The 22,487-nt window shown below is 37.3% G+C and overlaps 1 protein-coding gene across 2 annotated transcripts in view; it reads left to right on the top strand.

Moving 5' to 3' along the window:
- SENP2 (SUMO specific peptidase 2) overlaps positions 1 to 22,487 on the top strand; it is a 35,120-nt gene that overhangs the window by 5,973 nt on the left and 6,660 nt on the right. The window contains exons 3-15 of one of the 2 annotated variants that reach the window (XM_070406643.1): positions 2,987 to 3,129; positions 3,564 to 3,630; positions 5,407 to 5,497; positions 9,878 to 10,046; positions 11,915 to 12,018; positions 13,315 to 13,409; positions 13,939 to 13,990; positions 14,405 to 14,468; positions 16,812 to 16,988; positions 18,458 to 18,589; positions 19,648 to 19,851; positions 20,397 to 20,476; positions 22,360 to 22,444. In XM_070406643.1, coding sequence (XP_070262744.1) covers positions 2,987 to 3,129; positions 3,564 to 3,630; positions 5,407 to 5,497; positions 9,878 to 10,046; positions 11,915 to 12,018; positions 13,315 to 13,409; positions 13,939 to 13,990; positions 14,405 to 14,468; positions 16,812 to 16,988; positions 18,458 to 18,589; positions 19,648 to 19,851; positions 20,397 to 20,476; positions 22,360 to 22,444 — 1,463 coding nt within the window. Of the gene's footprint in view, positions 1 to 2,986; positions 3,130 to 3,563; positions 3,631 to 5,406; positions 5,498 to 9,877; positions 10,047 to 11,914; positions 12,019 to 13,314; positions 13,410 to 13,938; positions 13,991 to 14,404; positions 14,469 to 16,811; positions 16,989 to 18,457; positions 18,590 to 19,647; positions 19,852 to 20,396; positions 20,477 to 22,359; positions 22,445 to 22,487 lie in introns of those variants that run through there. The other variant, XM_070406644.1, reaches the window with a different exon arrangement.

The raw sequence follows: 22,487 nt of genomic DNA, 5'->3' as shown, positions 1-22,487 counted from the left end.
GGAAACCTAAGGCAAGGGGGAAGCAGTGAGTAGCAGAGGTAATACTGGCAGAGTTTGTAAAGGTTTATAGTAATGTTAATAGAACTATCTGCCACGATGGCTATTGAGCACTTGAAATGGGGTTAGTGCAACCGAGGAACTGAATTTATAATTTTAATTGAATTGAAACTTGGATAACTTACATGTAGCTAGTGGCTACTATATTGGCAGTACAGCTCTATTGGTTGCTTTTCAGAGAAAAGAAAGGAAGGCTTAAAGAAAAGGAGGACCTTACAATTCAGACTCATGACTTATAGAAGAAAAGGATTTTAAGAGATTTTAGGTTAGTCTCAGGAAAATAAAGTGGTCTTATCCCATTTTATAGATGAGGCAGGCCTTTTTTTTTTTTTTAAGTCTATGTGAACTTTTGATATAATCTTAGGCATACTCAGATTTTGACAAAATTTGTAGGAAAATAAATATTATGTTACTTTTTAGTGTCCATTATTAAGTTGTTAAGAGTACCTCTTTTTTAAAAATATGTTTTTATTGATTTTTTAGAGAGAGGAAGGGGGAGGGATAGAGAAATAGAAACATCCCTACTGGGGATCGAGCCTGCAACCTGGGTATATGCCCTGACTGGGAATCGAACTGGTGACCTCTTGGTTCATGAGTCACTGCTCAACCACTGAGCAACATGGCCGGGTAAGAGTACCTCTTGTCCTCTGAGCTTGGATGACTATCTGTAGGTTAATCACCAATCCCTAAAGCTGTTTCTCCCATATAAAGCTCATTATTAGAGGGATAACCTGGAATTCTTTCTAATTCCTAAAAATGAGAAACAGGATATTTGTAAACTTTGTTTCTTTTAACTATGAAACAGGTCATTTGCAAACTGGTTCTTTGAACTATTCTCTAGTTTCAAATGACTTCAGATTGGATTCTGCTTTACCCAGTTATCACATCCTCCCTGCTGTTTAAGTTATTTCACTATCTTTCTGGAAAGTATTATATATCTTATCTGTTCTGGAGTGCTTGTTGCTTAAAAGCCACCATTTCAATTTCAGGCTGTTTTTCTCTAAAGCAGAAGGTGGCTAAGGTGATGAACTCTTTCTTTCAAACCAGTGCTTTAGAATACCCTTAATTAGGAAATAGAAAGTAAATTGTAGAAAATAAGTTATCAGTGTAGGAAGTAAGAAAAGGGTAGTGATAAAAGGAGGAAGTTAAGAAAACACAAATTTACCCCTCCCCCTTGTTTATTTACTTGCTTATTTTGTAATCTTTGTTTGGTGGCAGGGAGGGTGAGTCTGACACATTTTCTCCAGTAGAGGGATAGCTTTGTTTTATCATAGATGTTTAAGAATTGCATATCTTACACTTCAGTAATTTCTACCTTGGCGTAGTCAAGATACTGTAGGCACTTAGTAAGTAGCTGTTTAGGACAACTATAATGTTACCTGCCCAGGAAATAAGGACAAGCCTGTGAGTAAATGATGTGTTTCCTGTAGGATTCTGCCATACCTAGTGACTGTAAACTCCAGGTTGTTAAGTTATGCCCCTGACCCTTTGGTATAGATTTCTTTTCTTTTATTTATATACTAGAGGCCCGGTGCACAAAAATTTGTGCACTCGGGGGGTGGGGGGGTGGCCCTCAGCCCAGCCTGTGCCCTTTCGCAGTCTGAGACCCCTCGGGGCATGTCCACCTGCTGGCTTAGGCCTGCTCCCCGGGGAATCAGGCCTAAACTGGCAGTCAGACATCCCTCTGGCAGCCCGGGAGCCCTTGGGGGATGTCCACTTGCCAGTGGGGAGCAGGCCTAAGGTGCAGTGGGACATGCTTAGCGCTGCATTGAGCGCCTGCCCCCTGGTGGTCAGTGTGTGTCATAGTGACCAGTCATTCCCAGTTGTTCTGCTGTTAGGGTCAATTTGTATATTACCCTTTTATTATATAGGATATATTTTATTGATTTCAGAGAGGAAGGGAGAGAGAGATAGAAACACCAAAGATGAGAGAGAATCATTGATCAGCTGCCTCCTGCACGCCCCACACTGGGGTTCGACCCCACAACCCAGGCATGTGCCCTTGACCAGAATCAAACCCAGGACCCTTCAGTCTGCAGGTCGATGCTCAATCCACTGAGCCAAATCAGCTAGGGCTCTTTTTGTTTTATATATTTGGGAAAAATCATTGCTTGAAAGCTGTCCTTTCAGGACTTTTATGTGTGAAATCTGTGTGATAGTTTAATATTTTTGTAGCATCCCAGATATCTTACTAAAAATACAAAAAACACAGTGCTGGAATTTCAGTTATTCAAGTAGGAGAAAAGTCTTTTTACAGGTAACTTTTTATCTCAATGATTGAAAATAGGACTTCTAATAAAAATTGAGAGGCCTTTTTTAGATACAATCTTATTACTTTTTTAAAATACTAGAGGCCTGGTGCACGAAATTCGTGCACTCGGGAGGGGGTCCCTCAGCCTGGCCTGCAACCTCTTGCAGTCTGGGAGCCAGCAGTTGGACATCCTTAGCACTGCCATGGAGGCAGGAGAGTCTCCCACTGCCACCGCTGTGCTCACCTGCTGTGAGCTTGGCTTCTGGCTGAGCGGTGCTCCCCCTGTGAGAGTGCACTAACCACCAGGGGCAGCTCCAGCATTGAGCATCTTTCCCCTGGTGGTGAGTGTGCGTCATAGCGACTGGTCGTTTTGCATGTTAGCCTTTTATTATATAGGATGTTTTTACTGATTTCAGAGAAGCAAAAGGGAGAAGGGGGGAGAGATAGAAACATCAATGATGAGAGAGAATCATTGATCTGCCTCCTGCACGTCCCCTACTGGGGGCCAGCCCACAGCCTGGGCATGTGCCCTGACCAGGAATTGGACCGTGACCTCCTGGTTCCTGGGGCGACACTCAACCTCTGAGCCACACCGCTGGGCTGCAATATTATTTTTTTTTGCCAGAAGTTTATTACTCTAGGTTTATATGTATATGTAATCTGTATTACATTTTCTAGATTGCTTTATTCACCAAGTGAAAAACAGTTTCTACAATGCTGCCAGCTTGTTTGGATTCCCATTCCAGCTGACCACAAAGCCCATGGTAGCTTCTGTAGCTTCTGCTTGTAACGGAACACGGAATGCGGCTCCTTCAGGAGAGGTCAGTGGGGATAGGACTCCTTTGGCACTACTGATTTTGGCACTTAATCATTGAAACTAAATTTTGGAAATATTCTCATTTTGGGCATTAATGTGTAGAATGACTTCTATCCAGAAATATGCATGTCTTTATTAGCCTTGATATATAGGCCAAAAACTTAAAAGTTTAAGAAATTACACTTTATAAAAGAAATTACATATTTAAGAAATATTTATAAAGAGCTCAATTACTGCATAATAAGTATGTTTGGAGACCTTGGAATTGTTAATTTTTTTACATCATTTTGTGAGTCTTCACAAATTAAATATCTGGTTTTATTAATGATATCTCTTCTGTGAGCTAGCACCAATAGAGTGATTTGTATTTTTTCATATTAGAAACTTATTTAAATTCTAAAATTATATACTACAGAGGTTATTTTATTTGATTTTAAGGTATTTTCGAACTCTTCATCTTATGAACTGACAGGTTCCGGATCCTGGAACAACATGCTGAAACTGGGTGAGGTGGACAAAAATATTTTTGTTTCCCCCTTCCTCCTCCTGCCTCTTTTTTCTGAGTTTTGAGACTATGAAAGGAGAACACTGCTTTGATATGAAAACACAGACATTCTCTCTGTCATTCTAAAAGGCAAATAGCTTTCCTTTACAATTGTCTTTGAATTTACTGTTGTGTTTTCTATTTGGATTATCAGTGTCCATAATGTGACTTAGATCAAGTTTCATTCCCTAAAAACAACACACAAACATTTCCTGAGCACTTCCTCTGTGCTAGGCACTATGCTAAGTTATTCAGAATAATAAAATAATAAAATACTTAATAACAAAATAATGAAACCTTTAATAATAAAACAAATAGCAATAATAACAAAAATAGTAAAACTCTGCCTTAGAAGGACTTTTTTTTATGTGTGAATCTGATTGGGGAGCAACCTTAGGTCTCCAGTTCTCATAGTTTTATGGATTAGGAACCTCTATATCATCCAGACCCCAAAATTGAATTGTTAATTTTGTAATATACTGTGTACAGTGCTATGGGGTGGGGGGTGGGTGGAGCGGGGCAATAGGGAGAAACCAGAGTCCTGAAAATGGTGTGATCTCTGCCAGGTAGGTATGTAAAGTTTGAGAGGAAGGGGAAAAAGAGCTTTTAGAGAAGTTGTGGGTTTAGAAGTCAAAAGTGCAAGAAGCTAAGGAAATGATAAAAACCTTAGAGTAGCTTCTCAAACAAATTTTTTAAGTCAAGTACCTCTAGTGACAGTTGAAAGGAAAATAAATGTGTACCCCCAAGTCTGAGAATCTAGTTCCAAGGGACCTGGGGACAAAGATGATACTTCTTTGAAGCCTTTCATTTTATTTAAAAAGTAAATACAAATTAAATTTCATAATCTATTTATATTGTTTGACTATATAAATGTTTAAAATTATTTACCATTAAAATTGACATGGAAAGGCTAGTAGATTTATCCTGCCCGAGGCATCAGCAGTATATTCTGTGGGTTTGTGTAGTCTAGTCAGAGAAGCACATGTATTCCTGGGGCAGGTTTCTAATATAATCAAGTCCACAGTCTCTAACCTGAAGCCCTTAGAAACGTGTTTGGGGATTCTGAATTTATTCTATTTTAGATATTTTGTGTTTATTGAATATTATTGTAAAAACCCATTGGATTTGAACATTGGTTCAAGTCAGGTTTTGCAAGCAAATGAATTCAGGTCAGTTTAGGTTTTGCTGCTACAATTGCATTTTGGAGTCCTCAGGCACTCCAAGCCCCTGAAATAGCTCCAAAGAAAATGTGGCTGATGAAAATTTGGTTACCATTTTTTGAAGTATAGTAACCACTTCACAAGTGTTAGAAGCTTCCAGTGAAATGTAGTAACATGTGGCAGGTTTTCACTTAAAAATACTTCTGTTTTCTTGGGAGGAAAAAACAACTTGAAAAATTCTCTTAATTTGATTAGGTTGTAGGGAGTTTTATAATCATTAAGTTCTTCATGCCTCTTATTGATCCCAGCAAGCAAAACTAGGAATGCTTGCCCATGAATTGTTATTGCTTATCTGAGATCAATGACAAACTAAGCACTATTGCTTTTCCTTTAAACTTACAAAGGTTGTTCTAATCTCTGTGCTGTATAGTAATAGAATTTGAAAAAATAACATATATGATTCTACAGTATAGACTGATCATACAGTTTCTTTTCTAATGCAGTGTTCACAGATGTTTTTTAATTAATTAATTTATTTATTTACTCATTTACAATTACAAATGCATTTTTAAAATAGGTAATAAATCTCCTAATGGAATAAGTGATTATCCAAAGATCAGAGTGACAGTAACTCGAGATCAGCCTCGCAGAGTCCTGCCTTCCTTTGAGTAAGTGTTAAATTCTGCCTTTCTTTACATGGAAACTTAGCACATATTAGGTGCTTACTCTTGCTAGGCATTCACACTTTTTTCTATTATGTAATCTTGTTAAGTAAGTACTCGACCTTACCGAATATCATGCAGCTAATGAGAAACTTGAACTCAGGTATGTGTTACTTTTTCTGCCATATTATATGCCCATAGCATCTGATTTTGAAAACCTTTTGAAAAAGAATTGCCATTCACTTACAAACTTTTTAAAAAGTATAATATGTATGCAGAAAAGTGTGGAAATAATGTGTCTAGCCCAGCCGTGGGCAAATTATGGCCCGCGGGCCGGATCCGGCCTGTTTGAAATGAATAAAACTAAAAAAAAAAAAAGACCGTACCCTTTTATGTAATGATGTTTACTTTGGAAGGCAGCTATGCTCACCACTATACCACCAACGCAACCTTACTTTGAATTTATATTAGTTCACACAAACACTCCATCCATGCTTTTGTTCCGGCCCTCCGGTCCAGTTTAAGAACCCATTGTGGCCCTCGAGTCAAAAAGTTTGCCCACCCCTGGTCTAGCCTGATGAATTTTCATACGCTGAACTGTTTTTTCATTACGGTAATTTTCTTCTTTTTGTGTTCCTACTTTCTAGAATTTCTATTACTTGGATATTAAACATTTTTTTAAAAAATATATTTGACCTTTTGCATTGATCTAATTTTCCTATAAATTCTCTTTTGTTATCCTTGCCCTTTAAAAAGAAATCTTTTTTACTGATTTCTTTGTGAAGGGGCTTCATAGTTTTTTGTGTGTTTGTTTGTTTTTATATATTCTTTGATTTTTTTACAGAGAGGAAGGGAGAGGGATAGAAAGTTAGAAACATCAATGAGAGAGAAACATCAACCAGCTGCCTCATGCACACTCGCTACTGGGGATATGCCTGCAACCAAGGTATATGCCCTTGACCGGAATCGAACCTGGGACCCTTCAGTCCTTAGGCCGAAGATCTATCCACTGAGCCAAACTGGTTAGGGCACTTCATAGTTTTTAAGGTGTAACCATCCTCCCTTTCCCTACTCCCCATGGTTTTTCTTTCTCCAAGCCTCTTGTTCTTATTGTAAGGATGTAATATCTTATTTCTCTAAAGCTCCTAATTATTTTAAAATTTCTTCTCCCTGCTTTTCTGCTTCCTCTAAATTCCTTGTCCCCTTTGGTTTATTTTTGATCTTATGTTTCATATTAGAGTCTATTCAAAGACTCTTAATCCTTGGCTATCCACTCATATCCTATATAATAAAAGCCTAATATGCTTAGTGTCCGGTCATCTATTCAACCAATCACAGCATAATATGCTAATGATATGATAAAGCCGCTCAACTGCTCGCTATGACATGCACTGACCATCAGGGGGCAGAGAGCCGATCGGTCAACCAGTCACTATGATGTGCACTGACCACTAGGGTGCAGACACTCTGACTGGTAGGTTAGCTTGCTTCTGGGGTCTGGCTGATCAGGACTGAGCAAGATGGGCCGGACACACCCTCCTGTGGTCCCTCCTCGGCCCTGATAGTGCACTGGTGGGGTCCCTCGGCCTGGCCTGCGCCCTCTCGCAGTCTGGGACCCCTCAGGGGATGTTGGAGAGCCGGTTTTGGCCCAATCCCACAGGCCAGGCCAAGGGACACCATTGGTGCATGAATTTGTGCACCAGGCCTCTAGTTTAAAAATGAGACCCTAACTAAAAACTGGGTTTTCTGGAGTTGGATGAATGGTTGATTGTAGAGATAGGAAAGAAAGTACAAAATGAATTTGTAATGTCTTGTGCCAGAAATAAAAGGAGTGTTCAGAAACTGGGGACATGTCAACGTGACACAGGAGGAAACTTAAAGGGGCTTTCACTGGCCAAATTGGGAACAATTTAAACATCAAAATGAATAAAGACAGGATATAGGTGTTGTAATTAAATATATATTGTGGGAGAGAAAGATCTTTATAGTAGGATGCCAACAAGTAAGTGTAAAGGGAATGATTGAATTAGAAAATGACCATTTTGTAACTATTACAGTAATTGATACATATAGGAATCAATTGAGCTGAACCTAGTAAGTAAAAGTTTGATGAGGTATGGGATACTTATATATACTCAAAATTTCTCCCCACAAATTACTTAATAATTACAACGGAAAAATAATAACTTTAGGGTAAAGAAAACTGCCTGATGACTCCATCTTAAGGAAAGGAACAAAGTAAAAGCCATTCACAGTGAGACAAAGAGACATTGTGGCCTCCAGATATATTGTGCTGAAGACATCGGTTAATTCATATTCCTGCAAAAATCAATCTGAGTCTAAGAATGAGAAACCTGGTTGAGGCCTGTACTCGTCATTATAAAGATGAAGAGAGGCTAAAAAACTTTCAGTTTAAAGGAGACTAAAGATACATGACAACTAAATGCTATGTGAGCTTCTGCATTGGATTCAAGATAGTAAAAATATTGTCGTGAAGGATACTTTTAATGTCTTTGGAGACATTTAAATGTGGCTACATGTTACATATTGTGTCATTGCTGAAGTTCCTGGGTTTTGATGACTGTATTATGGTTATGTAAAAGATGTCCTTGTCCTTGGGAGATACATACTTGAATATTTAGAAGTGAACTTATTTTCTAAGCATTTAATGCTATAATTATCTCTATAAGCATTGCTTCAGCTGCATCCCACACATTTTGAAAAATTTGTTTTAATTTTTATTCAATTTAAAAATATTTTCTAATTTCTGTTGTACTTTCTCTTTAACCAGTGATTATTTTGAAGTGTAGAATTCTGTTGTTTAATATCCAGATATTTGGGACTTTCCAGATATCTTTCAGTTATTTAGTTTAATTCCATTGTGATCAGAGAATATACTTAGTATGATTTCAATTCTTTTAAATTTTAGCATTTGTTTTATAGCCTAGAATATGGTCTATAAGGGTGATGTCCAATGTGCACTTGAAAAGAATGTGTATTTTGCTATTGTTGGGTGGAGTGTTCTATAAATGTCAGCTCAAGTTGTTGATGTTTTACAGGCCTTACTGGTTTCTGTCTACTTTTTTATTGATTGATGAACAAGGAGTATTGATGTTTCCTGCTGTAATTGTAGGCTTGTTTATTTCTTCATCCAGTTATGACAGTTTTTGTGTATTTTGTCTTCATTTGACACAGATTAACCAGTTATCATTTTGCCAATTTCTTTATCATTTTCTGTCATATATACATAATATTTTTTCTGAACCATTTGAGAGTCTTAGACTCATGTCCTTCTAATCATAGTACTTCAGTGCTTTATTTCGTAAGAATAAGGACATTTACTTATGTAATCATAGATTACAAAAATTAGAAAATTTAATATAATACTATTTGTCTTATTTAAATTTATCCATAATAGAGTATTTTTTCTGGTCCACATTCAGTGCAGAATCATGCATTAGGTTTAATTTTCAGTCTTGTTGATCTCCTTTAATCTGGAACAACTCCTCAGACTTCCTTTAATAGCATGGATATTTTTAAAGAGTACAGGGTGGGGCATCTATTATTTTGGATGGAAAATAATACAGTAATTAATAAATAATAATAAACTCTGTTTTGCATCCTCACAACAGTAAACCTAACTTTCACCCCACCCAACAGAACATTTCTTTTGTAGAATGTCCTTTAATTTTGTCGGACACTTATTCATGATTTGTTTTAGATTATGCAGCTTTTTTTTTTGGTAAAAGTCTCATACATGTAGTGTTTTTAAAACATTACATCAGGAAGATATGATGTCAGTTTGTCCGATTATTGGTGATGGTAGGAGAGGCAGGCTCTTCCACCAGCAACAATGTCTAGGGGCTTCATGGCTTTCATTTCTTTAGCAGTTATTAATTTACAATCATTAATTTAGCATCCAGCAAATATTGAGTGCCTTTCGGCTTAGATCCTGTTCTAAGATCCAGTGATGAAACGATGTAATCTCTGTCTTCATGGAATTTAAAGTTTGGTGTGGAATATAGACATTACACAATCACACAATAATTAATTCCAGCGATGCCAAGTGAGTAAAGGAAAAGTGCAGCACAAGGGGAGGGTATGTGTAGTAGGGGAGCTAATTCCAGAGTTGGGGTTGGAAAGTTGGGCCTGAGGAAGAAGGCAGAGGCTCTCATGGGGCAGCCCTGGTGACTGGAAATAGATGTTCCATAGTAGAATTCTACCTCTACTCTAGAGATAGATCTAACTTTTGTGAATGCTAGTTGTCTGATTTGCCAGGAGCAGGCTTAATCTGGGAAGCCTAATCACAGAATGGTCTGAAGCTTAGAATCCAGCAATTTAAGCAGTTTGGTGACACATGTTTCTTTTTTTTTTTCTGTCTCTCAGGTTTACTTTGAACTCAGACGGCTATAATAGAAGACCAGGTGGCCGCCGCCATAGCAAAGGCAATCCAGAGAGTTCCTTAATGTGGAAACCTCAGGAACAGGTTGTAACAGAGATGATTATTGAAGAGGGTGGCAAGGGTCTGAGGCGTCCCCATTGTACTGTGGAGGAGGTAAGCCCTACCAGTCTGATCTCTTTTGAAAACTATTTTATGAATTTGGGGTGGGGGGGATAAGTAATATATGTACTATAGCATAAAATTCAAAAGGTATAAAAGGGTGTACAGTGACTACAGACGTCTCAGTCTCATTTCCATGCCTGGCCCTTCCACCCTGTTTGATTCTGATACTTCTAGAGATATTCTATATGGATGTAATTTAGTCAATTTCCAGATTATTTTCACTATAAGAAAGAAAAAGGAGTCATGTTAGGAAAAGAATGGGTTCTTTTTGGGTGCCTGGATTGTTCTAACTTGTTTCTTTTAGAAGCTGTATGTAATAACTGTGACTAAGTAAGAGAAGTTAAGTGGTGTATATGTCTACTCTTTCCTGCCCTTTTCAGGGCACTTAGCATGATATCTTCATCAACAAGATTCTCTTCACTTCCCTTTTCAAGTCTTCACTTATTCCAGGAGCATTTAGAATGATTTCTCTATCTGGCATTCCCTAGGACCATCACCTATTGCTACATGGTTTTCTGAGCCACTTAGTTTCACTCATCTTAGAAATACTTGTTTGGGTGCCCAGTGTCAGTAATTAGAACTGAATAAAACATGGTCCCTGACCTCTGGGACCTTATTCATAAATAGTTGTATTGAACAAACAGAAGTAGGCAGAGAGAGGAAATGGACTGCAGCCCTGGAGCGGGTTTTAAGGAGAGGTATTATAAAGTAGCCTACAATACCTGTTAGATGAGAAATCAGAAACGAAACTGAGCACATATAGGGTATACATAGGATATATTCTAGAAATATTAGAAGGTAATATTAGCAAGGACATATTCATTGGTTAGGAGTGATACAAAGTTAGCAGGAAGAGCCTGAGTCCCAGATTTCAGTCTTGGTAAATACGTGCCACTGACCAAGATGCCCTGGGTGGTTAGGGGGAATTTAATGACTTCAGTTTTAGACATTGTTTAAAGTGCCTGTGGAACATGCAAAGTGATCTGGCTCAGAGTTTTGAGAAGAAGGCAGAATATTCTGAATATTGGTGTTATATAAATTAAGGGAGCTGAGACATTGTTCAGGGAGAAAATGTAGTGTGAGAAGGGATACTGGGCAGGACCTTTGGCATTTTGGACAGGCAGAAGAAGAAATGATCTGCAATGGAGACTGAGAAGATATGCAGAAATCAGGAGAGTGTATTGTCCAGGAGGGCAAGGCGAGGTCATCAGGATGAGATGCTAAAGAGAGGGGTTAATATAAGGCTGAAAAAGTATCTGTTGGATCTGGCCATACATCGTCATTGGTGACTATGGTGAGACCAGTCCCATTTGGAAGCTGAATGTTCTGAATATGCAAGTGGTTTATTCTGCTGAATTTGTGGTCAACCTAGTTCTGCTGTCAAAATCTCAGAAGCCATCCAGGTCTAGGAGATGATGTAAATGAGTGAAGTGGGCTAGAGTGAATGGGCCATCTAAAGGGAATAGCCTTATGTAGCTCCAGATTGTTGATTTGGTTTTTCAAAAGAAGATAAATTTTTGGATATCTTTTTTCAATTTATAAAGTTGGTAATTAATTTAAAGAAATTTTGGCCCTGGCTGAGTATCTTGGTTGGAGCATCTTCCTGAAATGCCAAGGTCTTGGGTTTGATCCCCAGTCAGGGCACATAAAAGAATCAACCAACCAATGAATGAATGCATAAATAAGTGGAGGACAAATTGGTGTTTCTCTCTCTCCCCCCCCCCCCCAATTAAAAAAATAAATTTAAAGAGCCCTGTGCTGACCAATAAAACACATCTATGACCTGTTAAGCCTTTGCTTAAGATTTACTTATATGTTTAATGTGCTAGAAGTTATCCAACATGCTTTCTTCTATTTAGGGTGTTCAAAAAGAAGAAAGAGAGAAGTACCGAAGGTTATTGGAGCGACTTAAAGAAGGTGTTCATGGAAACTCTGTTCCTCCTGTAACTTCAACTCATCATAGGTAAAGATGAGCTAACAAGATCAGTGCTTTGCCAGACATCTTTTTTCCTTATTTTTCGAGAGGGAATTGGTAGGAAGGGTTTTATGGGGAAAAAAAGAGATTAACATGGAGAGAACTAGCCTGTAATTTGTCATCTAGTAATGGTTATATAGAATAGTGCTTTTGTAAATATAGTTTTCTGTTAGCTTTAGAATCCTTGTTCAAGTGTACTCTGACTTAAAACTCTGATATAGGAAAGTGGAATCACTGGTTGAAATCAGGAAGCAGAGAGTTTTTTCAACTCCCAATATACACATTCGCCACAATCTCTGTCTCTGTCTCTCTGTCTGCCTCTTTCCCCCTCCTCCTTTCCTGCATGTCCCTCACTTCTCCCCCCCCCCCCCCCCCACCCCCCGCCCTTGCACCTACCTCCCTATGTACACAGTTCCTGAGGCATCTTAGTGGATGCATCTTAGCACAATTGGAAACCCTCCACTTTAGATAGAAGATTAAAGTCACACAGGTCATAAGAAGTTTTTCTTATAAGACTCTTTGTTAATACTCTAATGATTTGAGCAAATAGATGAGAATGGCAGGAGGAGTTGATATCTGGCCTTATAAAAAGGGGACAAAAAATATGTGAGCTTAGAATTTAGGTACATTTGATAATTTTAACAAGTGCAAATACACAGAGGGCTGTCCCAGAAATTATGTAACAGCAAGTTGAAGGTGAAACAGTCACAAGATTAGCTGGTTGAGTGCAGAAATAACAAAGAAATATCTGGGAATTTTAATTTTGGTTGTGAATTTTTAAAATTTTAGTTCTCTTAGTGTAGTAAGTCCGAATGTTAATATTTTTTCCATTTTGTCTAGCCACTGTTGAAAACAGCAGTATGCTTCGTGAACTATTGGTTTTGTCACGTCGGCAAAATCCTCAACCTATTTTGCTTTTCACATTCCTGCCTTTAATGTGTTGTTTTAGGATCCATTTTAGTGTATTATGTAAAATTTTCCATCTTTTGACCAGAGTTTTATCACATGAGATTTTTCAGTTAGGGTGATGCTGGGGCTTGAGAACATGCAATTTTACAAATAGAACAACTGGAGGTTAGTAACTTGACAGAAATATTAGAATCAGGATTAGAATCATTTTATCCTAGTCCCAGATGGTGCTGTGTTACATGCTCTCTCTTGTAATTTGATGATTCAGGGTAATCAATAACTCCTGTTTAGAGAAGCTTGTCAGACAGAGATAATGAGTATTTATGGTAGATTTTCCTTTTGTATCTGAACGTCTTTGCTTTTTGTGTTTCTAAGTTCTCAAAGATGTCACATGGATACATTAAAGACCAAAGGCTGGGGGGAAGAGCAAAGTCATGGAGTCAGAACAACTCAGTTTGTTCCAAAACAATGTGAGTTCCCAGATTTAGCTCTATCTTAATATACTGAACTTAGTCCATGTACATATAAAATTGACAAATGGTGTACTTATGAAAGATGGTGTGACCTTAAAACTTTATTAGACCCAGGGTGTTGACTGGTTTACCCAGTACTATAATTTAGTAAAAAGGTTATTTCAAGATGAAACAGATTTATAAAATACCTCTTTATTATAATTTCTAGCTTTTATATATAGTAGTATATATTTTGTGAGCCTAAAATTAATTTCTTTATTTTTCTTATATTAATTTTCTTGACACTAAATGATAGCTTTCCAAATGAGCAGACATCAATTTACACTAAAGATTATATTTAAAGAAGAAAGCGATTTATGCATTTTTAAGCAACTTGATTTGTAAGGAGGCTAGTGTTTTTGGAATTTATTCTAACATTTCAATGTAAGTCAGTGTCTTAATACTTTGGAGACTATGTAAGTTGAAATTCTAGCTATATATTGATTAATAAAGAAGACACTTTATTTTTTCTTTACCATCCTCACAGATAGAGCTGCTGAAACAAGGGGACCTCTATGTCCAATGAGGAGTGAAAAGAGGTACCTGGTTCAGCTCATTCTAAGTTTTCTTTTGACATTATTTTCTTACTTATAAGCTATATTTATGAGTAACCATGTCTGAAGAATTGTGAACTCTCCTCACCTCTGGTTAGCTGGTCAGCATATATGGGTATATACATAGCTTTTGTGTCAGATGCCCACCCTAACTTGGGAGTGGGCCTTTGTCTCCTAGGCATTAGGGGTTGGGAGGTACAGATGCCACTTAGAAAAGAGTGTGGTACGGTGGGCATCTCTAGTATGTGACCAGTGGAGGCAGTTCTATGTGCGTTAGGATTTGGATGATAGTTCAAGGCAATTTTTGTTTGTAAATGATTCTGTTTTATTTCTAAAACTAGTCTTACACGTACCAGGTTAAAATAATCCAATCTGTAATCTCTATATTTTCCCCCTCAGGTGTTCAAAGGGTAGAATTTCAGATATAGAGAAGACAGTTGGAATTAGACTTGAAAATGAAGGTGTAAGTAGAAACCCTAGTTAAAATTTATATATTTTATCTCTTTCACCTAACTTACTATTAATATTTTGGTGCCCATGAAAAAAAGAAAGATGATATATGTTAATTTGATTGCTAACTCTGTTGTTTTCTTTGAGAAATCAACAGACATTGAAGATATACAACTTCAAGGAAGATAGCTTCCTTCTGAGTTGCTGGAATTTTATTGCTGTGTGATAGCCACCTTGTTTGTAAGAGAGACTAATTTGCCTCCATCTCAGCCCTATGGGTGTTGCCTGGCTTCTTTTAGAGAATTTTTAAAAACCATACATCTCTTGGAGAGATATATACTCAGGACTTTATTTTCAGAGTCAAGATTTTAGATTTACTTGAAAATAGTATCAATCTCATACTTAATTAGATTTTTTCTATATAAGTTATCAGAATAATGTGTTCCAGTGATCTCCATAGCAATACCAATATTTTTATAATAATGGCAAACATTCCATATCCAAAAAAAATTCCTAAATTAAATGCAAACTTGAAGTTTTAGATTATTTCACATCTTAGATATATACAAATACCAAAGTCTAGGGGACTACAAGAATTAGTCTTACGACTAAGTCATACTCTTTAAAAAAAAAAAAAAAAAAAAAAAAAAATATATATATATATATATATATATATATATATATATATTTTTTTTTTTTTTTTTTCAGAGTGGAAGGGAGAGGAAGAGAGAGACAGAAACATCAATGATGAGAGAGAATCATTGATTGGCTGCCTCTTACATGCCCCCTACTGGGGATCAAGCCCGCAACCCAGGCATATGCCCTGACTGGGAATCGAACCATGACCTAGTAAGTTCATGGGTCGATGCTCAACCACTGAACCACACCAGTAGGGCCTAAGTCAGCCGTGGGCAAACTACGGCCCGCGGGCCGGATCCGGTCCGTTTGAAATGAATAAAACTAAAAAAAAAAAAAAGACCGTACCCTTTTATGTAATGATGTTTACTTTGAATTTATATTAGTTCACACAAACACTCCATCCATGCTTTTGTTCCGGCCCTCCGGTCCAATTTAAGAACCCACTGTGGCCCTCGAGTCAAAAAGTTTGCCCACCCCTGGCCTAAGTTATAGTCGTATTTTTTTGGGGGGGATTTTATTTTGTGTTGGTTTTTTTAAAAAATATATATATTTTATTGATTTTTTACAGAGAGGAAGGGAGAGGGAGAGAGAGTTAGAAACATCCATCAGCTGCCTCCTGCACACTCCCTACTGGGTATGTACCCGCAACCAATGTACATGCCCTTGACCGGAATCGAACCTGGGACCCTTGAGTCCGCAGGCCGACGCTCTATCCACTGAGCCAAACCGGTTAGGGCCTAAGTTATAGTTTTAAGCCATGGTCTTAAGTCATAAATCTTAGAACGTTACCTTCTCTGATTTCCCCATTTCTGGTGATTCAGAGTGAAGCCCTTTGTGTGTAATTATCATTTACCACCCATGGGACAAAAACTATGCAGAAAGCCTGAGAGAAGATGGATGGGGTAGTGGTGGTTGTGGTGGTAATAATTTGAAGACCACATCCTACTTCTACCCCTGCTGAACTTGAAGGCTTTGCTGTCTGCGACCAGGGGAAGGGCCAGCAGCTACTGGTATCCCAGACCTGGTATGCCTGGCAGTTAACTAGAGTGAAGAGTACTGGCTAGGTGTGTTGAGAATGTGGTTCTAGTCCAAAACTTTATTTCTAAATAAATTTCCAAATTTTAAAAATAGTTTGAATACATATTAAATTCAGTATTAAGGGTTACATGGGGTCATGATAAGGAAGGGTCTTACCAGAGTTTCTGGGATGCTGGCAGGATGCTACTTGTTAACCTGAATGGTGGTTACATTGGTGTTGATTTTGTAAAACTTAAGTGATACATTAATGTTTTGAACATTTTTTTTTATAATTTATAATTTTTAGAAGTTTACTTAATATATGGATTGCAGTGGTTTATTCTAGGTGATGGGATTATGGTTGTATGTTTTGCTGTTTAATACTTTCAAATATATTTTTTAACTAAATTATTTTTAATTTGGATAAGAGAACTGAAAAATACTTTTCTTGTTTACCTTCAGGGAAAATGATGAGTGTTCTGTTTCATGGTTTTGTAATGGAAGTGTCCTGTGAGCCTTATATCTTGAACATTGTTTGGTCCCTCTTGCAGGAACAGATATGCTAAAGCTACTCATATGATGATTTGTTAATTCTCTATTCCTTCAAGATAATGTCACTGTTTTATATTTCATGTGTTATGTATGCTTACATATACAAGTATTAAACAAGTCAATAGAATATAGAAACTTTTTTAATCAGAGGAGGGGACACCAGCTGGAACCTGACCTGTCCGAAGAAGTGTCAGCCCGACTCCGCCTGGGCAGTGGGAGCAATGGCTTATTCAGGAGGAAAATGTCAACACTTGAGACAAAAGAAAAAAATTGCTCAGGCAAAGAGAGAGATAAAAGAACAGATGATCTTCTTGAACTTACAGAGGTATTGTTTCATGTGTTGCTCAGAATAAGAGACATGGTTTTGAATAACCCAAGTTATTCAAGACTTGAGTGACTGTTTTGAAGAGTTTCTCCAGGCTATGGATAAATTTATGAAAGAAATCCATCATACAGGCTATTCACTCACTGACTACATGGATCATTAGTGATCTGTGAAGGTCGCCTAAGGGATCAGTTTAATGTTTAACAAATGTGGGTAGACATAATTGTTACATATCTTGGAATATAATGGATTCTTTGTATAGTCTCTAACCATAAAATGTTTTGGGTTACATAGAATGGGTTTGGCATGAGGAATGAGTTCGTTGCAGTTTTAAGTGACTATGGTTTACTAAAATTCTTTTGTTGATCATTGCATTTGAAAATAGTAAAAACTTATAGAAAACAAGGAAATGAAGGTAGTTAAAAATTTTAAAGGTGAGCTCATATCTTGGCTCCTCCCCCCCCCCCACCCCCCCACTTTTATTTCTAAAACTCAATCCTCAATTTGTTAAAGGTACAAACTTTAAAGTCTAGGTCTTCCTTAAACTTTTAAGTTCAATTTAGATATATTATTACTCTTTATTGGCTCCTTCTTCACTGTCATCTTAGTAGGTGGTAGTCTGTCCTATTCAGTGATTACCTCTTGAGCACTTACTATATATTGGGCATGCAGGTGGCAAGGGAGCCATACAATTACAAAACTGTGTGCAGTAGGGACAAGCAATATTAACAATATTGGTCTGAAATAATTTCTGTTGGGTTTATAGATTTGGTCTTGTAGCTTAAATATGTATTTATCTGCATAATTTTTTAGATGAAGCCATCTATTCACTAAGGACTCAGGGTTAGACTGCTGCCTAGTTTCCCAGTTTCTGCCTGTTTGCTTACTCTCATATCCAAGATGAATAGTGTGATCTCTTAGGTGTCCTAATTTTATTACTTTGATGTAGTTAAATAATAGTTTAGGAGGGAAATAAAGAAAGTATGAAGATACTCTTAATAAAGTATTTTGAAAGGAGCAAAGGCTAGTAAGTTAGCCACTCCTGGGTTCAAATCGTGGCTCTGCCTGTTAATAATCCATGAGTTCGAGCACGTAACCTAAATTCTGTGAGTGTTGCCTTTTCCATAAAATTTATTTTCCCCAGAGGCAGGGATCAATGATGTGCTTCAAGCATCTGGTACCATGTTTGGCCCATAGTGCTCAATAAATGGCAGTGGGATACTTGAGACTACCTTAAATGTAAATAATATTCACAAATTATTTTCAGAAGCTAATAATTCAACTAGCATTTTTTATAACCATTAGTAAGACTTTTGTAGTCTAAGTTTAAATCTTTTCATACGTTAATTTAGTAGGTCTTTGAGGTATATTTTCTCAAGGGTCAGGTGTTAACAGAGGTGAAATTGGCTTTTTCAGTCTCTGATAGTGGCTTTATATTAAAGTAGCAACCTCTGGACTTTCTAATTTAGGACATGGAAAAGGAAATCAGTAACGCCCTGGGCCATGGCCCACAGGATGAGATCCTAAGTAGTGCTTTCAAATTGCGCATCACTCGAGGGGACATCCAGACCCTGAGGAACTTTCACTGGCTCAATGATGAAGTAAGTTATGCTTGACCAGTTACTATCCATAACCACAGTGGTATCTACCCAATTATAAGGGCTTGGTAAAGCAACTTTTAGTTTAATCTACAACAAAAGCATCTTGAACTTTAGAGAGATGGTTCATTCTGATTGTTTGCTGCCTTTAATTGGCATTATTTCCCTGTTCTGCATCTGTGTTTCACTTCATCCACCACTTCATTCACTAGTCTTCATTGATGTTTTTATAAACCCTAGGTGCAGCTGATGAATGGAAGAAAGCAGCAAGTGATATTTTTATAGGAGCTGTTCTAATTTTTAAAATAAAGGGATATATTGATCACTATATGTACACTATATGTCTTTTTCTTTATTTCATTTGAGTGATAACTGCAAAAATTCACCTAATTGTCATCTTGTGTCCTTACATATTTAGCTCAAGCTAGCTTTTAATTCTTGCCAATTTTCCAGTTGGTCCTTTACCCAACTGCTCAGTCCCTACATTTTCTTTCTTTGCCTTCCTTCCTGCCCGCCCTCCCATGACTACTGACTATATATAAACAAATTCTTGTAATACTAGTATGTTTTATTTCACATGATAATTTAACATGTTTATTACATAAAATTTAGAAAATACAGGAAAAATGAAAGAAGTGCCACCACTAAAAAACTAATAAAATATTAATGTTTTGGTATATTTCCTTTGAGTTAATATTTTAAAATTGAGGTATAATTTATATATAGCAAAATTTACTTCCATTTAATATTTCTGCATATTTTTTTGTGATACGGTTACATACTCCTTTTCATTATTGCAGACTTCCTTCTTGAGTTCCTTCTCTTGACTCTCTTATTAATATGTTTCAAAAGTATAATTTCATTTCTTTTTAGTTCCTCCCATTTTATACTGATTATTTTTATATTTCATCTTCTGCCATGGAGAGTTCTTTTATCTCCTTCTCTGGTACCTTCCCTTCGCTAGGCTTCTTACCGTCTAATGAATCTGAATTCAGTTAGGTTAGAAACTTAGTTTTGATAATGTACTTGCCGTGTTCCAATGCTTACTCTTGGTATTACAGGTCATTAATTTTTACATGAATCTTCTCGTGGAAAGAAATAAAAAACAAGGCTATCCAGTACTTCATGCATTCAGTACTTTCTTCTATCCCAAATTAAAGTCTGGGGGTTACCAAGCAGTGAAAAGATGGACCAAAGGGGTCAATCTCTTTGAACAGGAACTAATTCTGGTACCTATTCATCGGAAGGTACATTGGAGCCTGGTGGTGAGTCGAGAGGGTTAATTGTTGGAGTTTGGATAATGACCGTTTTCTTAAATAATGAAGGCTGCCCTTTTCTGTCCAGTGAAAAGTTCATACTATATGTTAAAGGCATACTCTACAGAATCCCTTCTTGGTTCTTGAGTTGAACATCTTAGAAAGATAGAAGAGAGTTGCTTTCGCTGAGTAGCTTTCATTTTTAATAGGCAAGAGTTTTAGTACACATGGGTCATTTGTTAGTTTTGTTTACAAGATGGTACAGGTTAGTTGTAGAAAAGTAAAGGTATAAAGAAAAAAGCAAAAAAGAAATCTCATTACTCTGAGAGGACCACTGGTGTTTTGGGGATTGAGTTTCTAAGCCTTTCTGTAGGAATAGAAGAGTCAAGTTTTATAGAAATGAAGCTCATCTGTGATGTTTATTAAAAATGTGTCTTAGAGATCATTCATGTTGGTACATGTATTGACTTTTTTAAAAGATGCTTTTCTTTTTTAGAAATAAAATTCTCACTCCTGTTATGATTGTTTCTGTATGTTGCATTTTTCCATTATAGGTGATAGACCTAAGAAAAAGGTGTCTTAAATATCTGGATTCTATGGGACAGAAGGGCAACAGGATCTGTGAAATTCTCCTGTAAGTAAAGGCTAAAAAACTCCACTGTTACCTCATTATGCCTTTGGTAGGTGATCTGTCTTCAGTTTAATCCTGTAGTCTAATGTATAGTCAAGGCTATCTTCCCAGTTGTTCAGGACTTAACTTGAACCCACTCTTTTGTTTAAAAATAACCTAATATCTGATCTTAACTGAGAAGTCTTGTTTAGTAGCATCATTGAAAGCAAGTTTGTCTTGTGTTATAATGTAAAATATATCTTATTAGAATCCTGGGATTTGAATGAGATTTATTTGGGATTGATAACATTATTCTGAATGATGCCCGGCCAGTGTGGCTCAGTGGTTGAGCATTGACCTATGAACCAGGAGGTCACAGTTTGATTCTGTCAGGGCACATGCCCAGGTTTCAGGCTCAGTCCCCAGTGGGGGGCATGCAGGAGGCAGCTGGTCAATGATTCTCATCATTGATGTTTCTCTCTTGCTCTCCCTTCCTCTCTGAAATCAATAAAAACGTATTTTTTAATGTAGTATGTGGTCCATGTTCTGATTTTGTTTCCTTATCCAGGAAACCATTCAGGGTTCATGCATGTATTTTATGTCTTTAGTCGCCTTTAATTTAGAATAGTCTTCCTGCCTTTTTTTTGTTTTTCATTGGAATTGGCTTTGTATCTTTCTTTCTTTCTTTATTTATTTAAAAATATATTTTATTGATTTTTTACAGAGAGGAAGGGAGAGAGATAGAGAGTTAGAAACATCGATGAGAGAGAAACATCGATCAGCTGCCTTCTGCACATCTCCTACTGGGGATGTGCCCGCAACCCAGGTACATGCCCTTGACCGGAATCGAACCTGGGACCTTTCAGTCCGCAGGCCGACGCTCTATCCACTGAGCCAAACCGGTTTCGGCTGTATCTTTTTTTAAAAGTCCACGCCAATTGTTTTGTTTTATATCTGTCCTTAAGTGAGAAAAAAGGTTGTAACATGAAGTTCATTTTTTAATAGAGAGAGAGAAACATTCGTGTAAGAGAGAAACATCGATGGGTAGCTTCCCAGATGCGCCCCAACCGGGGATCAAACCTGAAACCTTTTTGGTGTTTAGGACAAATGTTCCAACCAACTGAGCAACCAGACTGGGACTAAAATGTATGTTTGAATTGTGTGTACAGGGTGGAGTAGAGGAATACACAGCAAACTTTTTTTGTTTGTTAACCCTCACATGAATATGTTTTCCATTGCTTTTCAGAGAGAAGTATAAGATAGGGCGGGGGGAGAGAGAGACACATTGATGAGGCATCCGACTGGTTTCCTCCTGCACGGTGGGGAGCAAACTCAGGTACATGCCTTTGACCAGGAATTGAACCTGAAACCCTTTGGTGTGCAGGCCGATGCTCTAATCATTTAGCAACACTAGCCAAGACGTGCATGATTTTTTTAAAAAGTTTTTATTGCTTTTAAAGAGAGAGGAAGGGAGAGGGAAAGAGAGAAACATCTATGAGAGAGAAACATCAACATTGATTGGATACCTCCTGCACACCCCGCACTGGGGATTGAGTCCACAACCTGGACTTGTACCTTAACCAGGAATCGAAACCCATGACCTCTTCATGCATGGGTGGATGCTCAACCACTGAGCTACACCAGCCAGCCACAGCAAACTATTAATAATAATTCTGAAGTGGTTATTATGGGTCTTTTGCATTTTACATTTATATGTTTTAACTTTTAGAAAAAAAGCATGTACAATTTTTGTAAGCAGAAAAGAATCCCAAAATTAAAAATTAAGACCAAAAGCTTATGGAGATGGGATTGAGAATGGCATATCTGTTAAACATCACAAAGTCCTTTGTAATTATAATGTTGTCTTTAAGGGGTTTGTCAATACATTGTTTCTTGTTGTTTTTTAGTCAGTATTTGCAGGATGAAAGTAAGACCAAAAGAAATGTTGATCTGAATCTTTTAGAGTGGACGCACTACAGCATGAAGCCACATGTAAGTGCTGAGCATCTGTATTTCACGTACTTCGTTGCACTTA

The sequence above is a fragment of the Myotis yumanensis genome, unplaced genomic scaffold (assembly GCF_028538775.1).
Source record: "Myotis yumanensis isolate MYYU_CA2020_CCGP unplaced genomic scaffold, mMyoYum1.0.hap1 SCAF_2, whole genome shotgun sequence".
In the NCBI taxonomy this organism is placed as follows: Eukaryota; Metazoa; Chordata; class Mammalia; order Chiroptera; family Vespertilionidae; genus Myotis; species Myotis yumanensis.
Note: the sequence above shows the minus strand (reverse complement) of the source record. Positions and strands in the feature narration are given on the sequence as shown.